Below are 7727 nucleotides of genomic sequence, written 5' to 3' on the forward strand. Positions count from 1 at the left end.
CCCCCCCCCCCCCCCCCCCCCGCTAAGGAGGGAGTCCACTGTGGGGCTCCGTCCCAGGACCCTGGGATCATGACCTGAGCCGAAGGCAGGCGCTTAACCAACTAAGCCACCCTGGCACCCCTTGACTGAACCACCCAGGCGCCCCTTTGAGACATTTTATTCTTTATGATGGAACACTATGCAGTCATTAAAAATAAGCTTTTCTCTTAAAGAGATATTTAAGAACGTGGGAAAATGCTTCAGATATAATATTGAAAGAAAAGATTGTTAAACAATAAGATCTGGCTTTGTTAAAACAAAAACAACCAATTACTTGCCGATATGCATAGAAAACAGATTGTAAATAAATATAACCGAAGTGTAGCAGTTAGCTATTTCTAAGAAATGGGATACTGGGTGATTTTTCACTTTGCTGCATTTTTTAGCTTTTTCCAAATTTTCTACAATGAATATGCTTTACTGTTACCATCAGAAAAATCGGTAATTAGTATTATGTAAATGGTGTTTTTTAGGCCAACCCTCAGGGCTTGTCTGGGCAGTTGGAAGAGTCAATCCCACCCTAGAGAAGAGATGATCTTTCTCTCCCTGGGGAGTCCTGGACGGGTAGCTACCCCTGAAAGGGGATGCATTTACCACTTCAGTTCAGTCCTTTTGATTGGGGGATGCTGCTATTAGATGTTAAATGCCAAATAACATCATCTGGAGTCTCCTGGTGACCCTTTGTGTTGCCAGCTGCGAGAGGGGAGCATGGTGTCACCTCCTACGTGCGCCCTCCCCGCACCCCACCCAGAAGGGCTGGGAAGGCACAAAGATGTGCCCTGTATCGGGGCGGTATGCAAATGCAGGCATGTCTCCGACCCTCTAATCCTATCAGGAATGCTTAGGGTGTTAATTTGACCATCTTTCACAGCTCATAAATCTACTTGGGGGCAAAGCCAAGCTGCCAGACGCCATCAAGCAAAACTCCTTCTGAGGCTGGCAGCTTCAGTAAAGCAGTGGGGATCATGCCTCAATAAAGTCCAATAAAGAGCTTTGTATGTGGGGAACTGGAAAGCAGCTTCTCACATTTGGATACAATAGAACAAAACGGTGGGAAATGTGAATGTCTGATTATCCGGACTGGTGGTCTCCTCTGGGCTCCGCCTGCCCACTGAGCCATGGATCCCCATTCATTCACGATTCTTTGCACGCAGATGGATCTATCTTGCTTCCAAACAATTGCCTCGAAAGACTCCTGTCGGATTAGTTTATTTAATCCCTGTCTATAAATACAAATTGACTATATTCCCTTCCACTGGAATCTGCTAGCCTTTTTATATTAAAATCTATTAAACTTCAGCCAGGTCATTTCTGCCTGGATTCATTCTCCCTTTATTCAGTGGTCAGAACAGAAAACGTTCTTTTCTTTCTGGGACAGAATACTCCCCCAGAGTTCCCACTCTTCCCTCCTGACAAATAGGGTTGAAACTGCCAACAGAAATCAGTTTCAACCTCGGGATTACAGCTTCATCCAGGATCCATCTGTTCTTCCAATTGGTCAGTTTAAAATTCCGTTGATTAGGGATCCTAAGTAAAAACATCGTCCCTAGCATCTGTTTGAAGAGGCGAGGCACTGAAGGCATGTTGGACTGGTTCTCTGCCCAAATCTGCAAGCTGACTGACGTGGGGAGAAGTGCTGCTTCCAGGAGAGAAACACAGCAATCATGACCCATGATCTGAGACTGAAAGTACCAGAAAACTCAAGAGACTGACCCATCCTGCATCTCTGTGCGGTTCAGGCAGCAAATGGCATTCCCACAGAGTCTCGAGAAAAAGACTACAGCTTGCCAAGAGCACTTACAAGGTTGAGGAACACAGAAAAAAGGGAATCTGAAAAGATTTATCAGCCTTGCCCATGGGCAAGTTGAACTCTTGGCTCTAGTTCCCTGATCTGAAAGATAACCAGTGTGGGATTATCTGGCTCATGGTGTAAGGATTTAATACATGGTGTCTGGGATTCCTGCTATTATTGTTACCAGTGGTGAACTTTAAAAATAACAATGAGTATTCACAGTACATCCTTGCTGGCAGTGAGTTAGATAAACAACTGTCATTACGATTGCTACTACTGCTAATGCCACTATTAGCTGTTACTCTCTCCATATAATGGTTAAGTAGACTTTAGAAGAACTGAGTGAAGAACATATAAGCCCACTCACTCACTCACCAGGTATTTACTGAGTATCATCCATGTGCCAGGCACTGTTCTTGGCAGCGGGCGACATCACTGTAATCCATCCTTGTGAAGTTTATCTTTCAGTGGGGGGAGATGGGCAATAAATATAATCAATACACTACAATGAATTTAGAACCTGTTTAGTTTAACAGGAAAAACAGAGCAGGTTAGGGAGGATTGGAGTAAGCTGGGAAGAGGGAGGAGACAATGAAATTTAAAACAAGGTGGCTGTGGAAGGCTTTCCCCGAGAAGGTGACATTTGAACAATAAGGAAGTGGGGGAGTAAGTCATGGGGATGATGGAGGGAGGCCTGGCTGCCTGCTCAGAGGCTGAAGTTGTAAGGAGGGAACAAGGTGTCGTTACCCTACCTTAAAGGATGCGGCGACTCAACCCCAAGAGGTCGAGAGAGACAGCTCTTGATGCAATCACACGAGGCTTTATTGAAGGACCAGCGCGCTGGGGCTCATCTCATAACCCACGCAGGGGCAGTGGAGAAGAGCCCCGAGCCAGGAATGGGTAAGGTTTTTATGGGGGGGACTGAGTCCGGTTGGCTAGTACAAACTGTCCAATAGGAAATTTAGGTCAAGTCGCTTGGCGCGGGGAACTATCAGAGGGCTTCAGATGGTACAGGGTGGTGGTCTTTTCGGAGGGTCACTCTGGGTGTCACTCTGGGTGTCACTCTGGGTGTCACTCTGGGTGGAGGGTAGGATGGCAGCTTGCCGGGGAGAGTGATAGTTCTGGGTGGGATACAATTAGGCGCCCCTCCACCCCGGGACTCGATTTATCTTTAGCAAGCCGGCAGCAGGCGTGTACAGAAGCGAGAAGCTGTGGTTAGCGTTTGCCTAAGTGGGCCCCTTCCTTAAAGTACTTCGGGCGCCTAAACTTTGCTCAAGGGGGTTTTCATTTATGTTTCCCTATGTAGGTCTTCTTGCAAACTTTAAAATGTCCTTTCATTCCCCCCTTTTGTTTTTTTGAACAATTCCAATCATGGAATAGTTGGATCCTCTGAGGGGTTTAACTCTTGGTATTCATGTCTTAACATGTATAGTTGTACTGTGCTGACTTGGTTGCGGATAAATTGTATGAGACAATTTAGAACGCAAGGGCCTAGGGTAAGGAGTAACAGAATAATTAGCAGTGGTCCTGTCAGGGCGGAAACTAGAGTAGTTAACCAGGGAGTTTTATTGAACCAACCTTGGAACCATCCCTGGGAGGCTTCTTGTTCTTTTTGTCTTTCTGCTAATCTCTGTCTTAACTTAGTCATAGAGTCTTTTATTATCCCGGAGTGATCGGAATAAAAACAACATTCTTCATTTAGGGCAACGCATACGCCCCCTTGCTGTAAGAAAAGAAGGTCTAAACCTCTTCTATTTTGTAAGACTACTTCTGACAGGGAAGTTAATGACTTTTCTAGGTGGGTCAGCACGTAGCCTCACAGTAAATGAGAATCCGGTATCCGTCCCAGTTATATAAAACCTAAAACCCCAAGTTCTCCCTTTTAGCCAGTCCCGGGATTCTTTTCCTTTTTCAGTGAAGGTAATATTAAGGGTAGTGTCATTTCCTCGTGTCACGCTTATTAAGTCCCATGAGGAAGTGGGCTTCCACCAAACTACCCCCGTGGTTTCGCATCCCCAGTTTTTACAGAAGTAATGGTCAAAACCTCCGCATTTGTGGGCAATTGCCCTTGATCGACCATCCTTAGGGCATATATAGAAGGGGTCCGTTTTTAGTCTATGTTTGGACATGGGGTCACGACAGCCTATGTTTTGTTCATCTAGGACGTCCCAGGCATCTAAGCCTGAAACCAGTTTGCAGAGATCGGGGTATAGGCTGGGCCACCATGTCCAAAGGGGGGCATTGTTAGAGATGCTCCATACTGGAGCCCCTAACTGAGAGGTGATTTCCCAGGTTAGGGTAAGTGGACCATGCGGGTTAGGGCTACTTATCGGTAGTTGAATCAGCAGTATCAGCATGCATGCGGCGCAGACGGAGTTTGAGGGGGTTGTCAGTCTTTTCCAAAGTCCAATTCTTGTCTGGGGGGGCCTCCTTGACGTGAGACGCATGGATCCAAGCTGAGACGCCATCTACTTTGACAGCAGTTGGAGTTGTCAACAGGACGATGTAAGGTCCTTTCCACCGAGGTTCTAGGTTACCGGCTCGATGTCTTCTTACGTAGACGGAGTCTCCCACCTGGAACCGGTGTGGTACCTGGAGGTCCCCAGGTCGGTAGGCGTCTGCTAATGACTTCCACACCGTCCTTTGGGTGATCTCAAGGGCCTTTAATCTGCTGAGTAAAGCTTGATTAGTTATGTGTTCAAAAGTGGGCAAATGCATAGAGGCCAAGGGAGGGGCAGTCCCATATAATATTTCGAAGGGAGTGACATTTAGAAAATTCGGGGTATTTCGGACCCGGAACAGGGCATAGGGAAGGAGGGCTATCCAGTCTGCAACGCCAGTCTCCAAGGACAATTTAGTTATGGTCTCTTTTATAGTTCTATTTACTCTTTCTACTTGACCTGAGCTCTGGGGTCTATAAGCACAATGTAACTTCCAATTTACCCCAAGGATCCTGGCTATATCCTGGCTCACCTGAGCAACAAAGGCAGGGCCGTTATCCGACCCGATTATTCTTGGGACTCCAAACCGAGGAAAAATTTCTTCTATAAGTTTTTTTGTAACAATTTGTGCAGTCTCTGTTTTGGTGGGGAATGCTTCTACCCACCCGGAGAAGGTGTCAATGAATACCAGTAAGTACTTATTACTATACCTTCCTGGGCGCACTTCGGTGAAATCAACTTCCCAATAAAGTCCCGGTCTGTCTCCTCTAAGTCTAGTTCCTCCGGAGCTTCTAGAAAAAGCTGCATTAACTCTCTGGCAAGGGATGCAGTGCTTCACAGTTTCATAAGCTAATTTGTCTAGGTCTGGCAAAACAAAAGGGGAACTGCGGGCGGAAGTCACGAGATGTTTTTTTCCAAAATGAGTCAAATGATGCAGCTGTTTTAGAAAGGCTCTAGCTTCCTCCTGTGACAAGGGAGTTTTTGGGTCTTTTGGCTGCATAAAATTTGTATAAGGCAAAGGGCCTTTATTTTTTTCCTCCAAACTTAGTGTTAAAACATTAAGTCCATGTGCAGCCTTCTTTGCCTCCCGATCTGCCCTTTGGTTACCCAGAGCAGTCTCCGAACCGTCTCTTTGATGTCCAGGGCAGTGTATAATGGCCACCTTAAGGGGTTTATGGACTGCTTCTAGGAGGTCAAGAATTTCCTTTTTGTTTTTAATTTCCTTTCCTGCTGAAGTGAGAAGACCTCTCTGTTTATAGATAGCTCCGTGTACATGAGCGGTAGCGAAGGCATACCTGCTGTCTGTATAAATGTTGACCTTTTTCCCTTCTGCTAAGTTGAGGGCTTGTGTTAGAGCGATTAGCTCTGCTCGTTGAGCGGATGTCCCTTCTGGCAAGCTGCTGGCCCATATTACTGATTTTGAGTCCACCATGGCCGCCCCCGCCATCCGCTTACCCTCCACTATATAGCTGCTCCCATCAGTATGCCAAGTATGGTCTGCATCTCGGAGGGGTCAATCATCGAGGTCTTGCCGGATCCCAGTTTCTTCGGCGAGAATCTCTCGGCAAGAATGAATTATCCCCGCGTCTTCTGAGTCCGTTTCCGGGAGCATAGTGGCGGGATTAAGGGCAACTGGAGGGGCAAACTGTATCCGGTCTTGGTTGAGGAGAAGACTCTGATAATGAGTCATTCGAGCGTTTGATAGCCATCTGTCAGGGGGTTGTCTGACAATGCTCTCAAGTGTATGAGGGGCCACAATTATCAGTCTCTGTCCCATAGTTAGCTTATCAGCGTCTTTAACAAGGACTGCGGCTGCTGCAACGGCTCTGAGGCAGTTCGGCCAGCCTTTAGCAACCGGGTCAAGTTTTTTTGACAGGTAGGCTACTGGCCGTCTCCAAGGTCCTAGAGGTTGAGTTAGTACTCCCCGAGCTATGCCCTTCCGTTCATCTATGTATAGAGTGAAGGGCTTGGATACGTCTGGCAGCGCGAGGGCCGGTGCCGACAGCAGAGCGCGCTTGATATTATCAAAGGCTTCCTGCTGGTCGGTTCCCCATATGAAAGGGGATCCTTCTTTTGTCAGGGGGTAAAGGGGGGCTGCTAAAGTGGCAAAGCCCGGTATCCAGAGTCGGCAAAAGCCGGCTGTGCCCAGGAACTCCCGCACCTGACGGGGCGATTTGGGCACAGGAATCTGAACCACCGTTTGTTTCCTGGAGTCTGACAGCCATCTTTTTCCCCCTTGTAGGACATACCCCAAGTAGGTTACCTGAGGTTGGCAGATCTGAGCCTTTCTAACTGATACCCGATATCCCAGGGTGGCGAGTTCTCTCAGCAAATCCTCAGTGTCTCGGAGGCAGTCGGCTAATGTGGCCCCGGCCAACAAGAGGTCATCGACGTACTGAAGCAACGTGGTTTGGGGATGCGTCATTCTGAATGGAATTAAGTCCTGATGTAGGGCCTCATCAAATAGGGTTGGAGAGTTTTTGAACCCTTGAGGAAGTCTAGTCCAGGTGAGCTGTTGAGAGGTCCCCGTGTCAGGGTCCCTCCATTCAAAAGCAAATAAATTTTGGCTGGAGGCATGAAGACGGAGACAGAAAAAGGCATCCTTTAAGTCTAAAACGGTATACCATGTGTGATCAGGCGGGAGCGAACTCAGCAAATTATACGGATTTGGGACTGTTGGGTGTATATCCTGAACCCTTTTGTTTACTTCTCTCAAGTCTTGTACGGGCCGATATTCCTGGGTCCCTGGCTTTTTTACTGGCAGCAAGGGGGTGTTCCATGGTGACCGACAAGGCACTAGTATGCCGAGTTTTTGTAGTCTTAATATATGAGGCTGAATACCTTTTAGTGCTTCCTGACTCATCGGGTATTGACGAACTGCTACCGGCTCAGCCGTAGCTTTTAATTCGATAATTATAGGAGGTCTCTGTTTCGCTAGTCCCATCCCTGCCGTTTCTGCCCAGGCTTCTGGGAATCGTTGGACCCAGGTTGTGAGATCAGGCCTCACGGGGGGCCGGCTCAAACAGTCTATGTTCGTCTTCCAGTTTTATGGAGAGGACGGTAATTGGCTGGCCTTCCTGTGTAACTTGGGGGCCCTCCGTTGTGAAGGAGATTTGGGCCCCTATTTTTGTTAAGAGGTCCCTTCCTATTAAGGGTGTTGGGCACTCAGGGATCACTAGAAACGAATGGGTCACCTGTCCAGTTCCAAGGTCAACAGTTCTCTTAGTGGTCCATGGGTACACTCGTTGCCCGGTGGCCCCGGTTACCAGAGACTTTTTATGGGATAAGGGCCCCGATGGGTGTAGTAGAACAGAGTGCTGGGCTCCAGTATCCACTAAAAAGTCGACTGGTTTCCCCTCCACCTTGAGAGTTATCCTGGGCTCAGGGAGGGGGTCCGAGCCCCGACCTCCCTAGATGGAGTCCTCGGCCAGGGAAAGGATTTTGTTCTTGTTTTT

General features: G+C 47.8%; 1 protein-coding gene across 2 annotated transcripts; it reads right to left on the reverse strand.

The window, feature by feature from the left end:
• Positions 1–2635: 2635 nt before the first annotated feature.
• Positions 2636–5721, reverse strand: LOC103668077. 2 transcript variants are annotated; one of them, XM_008696350.2, is made up of 2 exons: positions 4983–5721; positions 2636–4499 (listed from the first exon to the last, which is right to left on the reverse strand). In XM_008696350.2, the coding sequence occupies exons 1-2, from the start codon at positions 5717–5719 to the stop codon at positions 4154–4156; spliced, it is 1083 nt and encodes a 360-aa protein (XP_008694572.2). In that variant the 5' UTR covers positions 5720–5721; the 3' UTR covers positions 2636–4153. The 2 variants fall into 2 exon arrangements, with proteins under 2 accessions (XP_008694572.2, XP_040480672.1); XM_040624738.1 differs by having other exon boundaries at positions 2636–4502.
• Between the last annotated feature and the right edge of the window lie 2006 nt (positions 5722–7727).

Source organism: Ursus maritimus, unplaced genomic scaffold (genome assembly GCF_017311325.1).
Source record: "Ursus maritimus isolate PB19 unplaced genomic scaffold, ASM1731132v1 scaffold_7, whole genome shotgun sequence".
In the NCBI taxonomy this organism is placed as follows: domain Eukaryota; kingdom Metazoa; phylum Chordata; class Mammalia; order Carnivora; family Ursidae; genus Ursus; species Ursus maritimus.

What these genes read in the sequence shown, in the direction of transcription:
- LOC103668077 (XM_040624738.1), bottom strand. Translation starts at nt 5,719, where the DNA reads ATGGCGGGGGCGGCCATGGTGGACTCAAAATCAGTAATATGGGCCAGC. An exon ending in ACCGAAGTGCGCCCAGGAAG is followed by an intron (nt 4,503 to 4,982) that starts GTATAGTAATAA and finishes AGCTTTACTCAG; the next exon opens with CAGATTAAAGGCCCTTGAGA.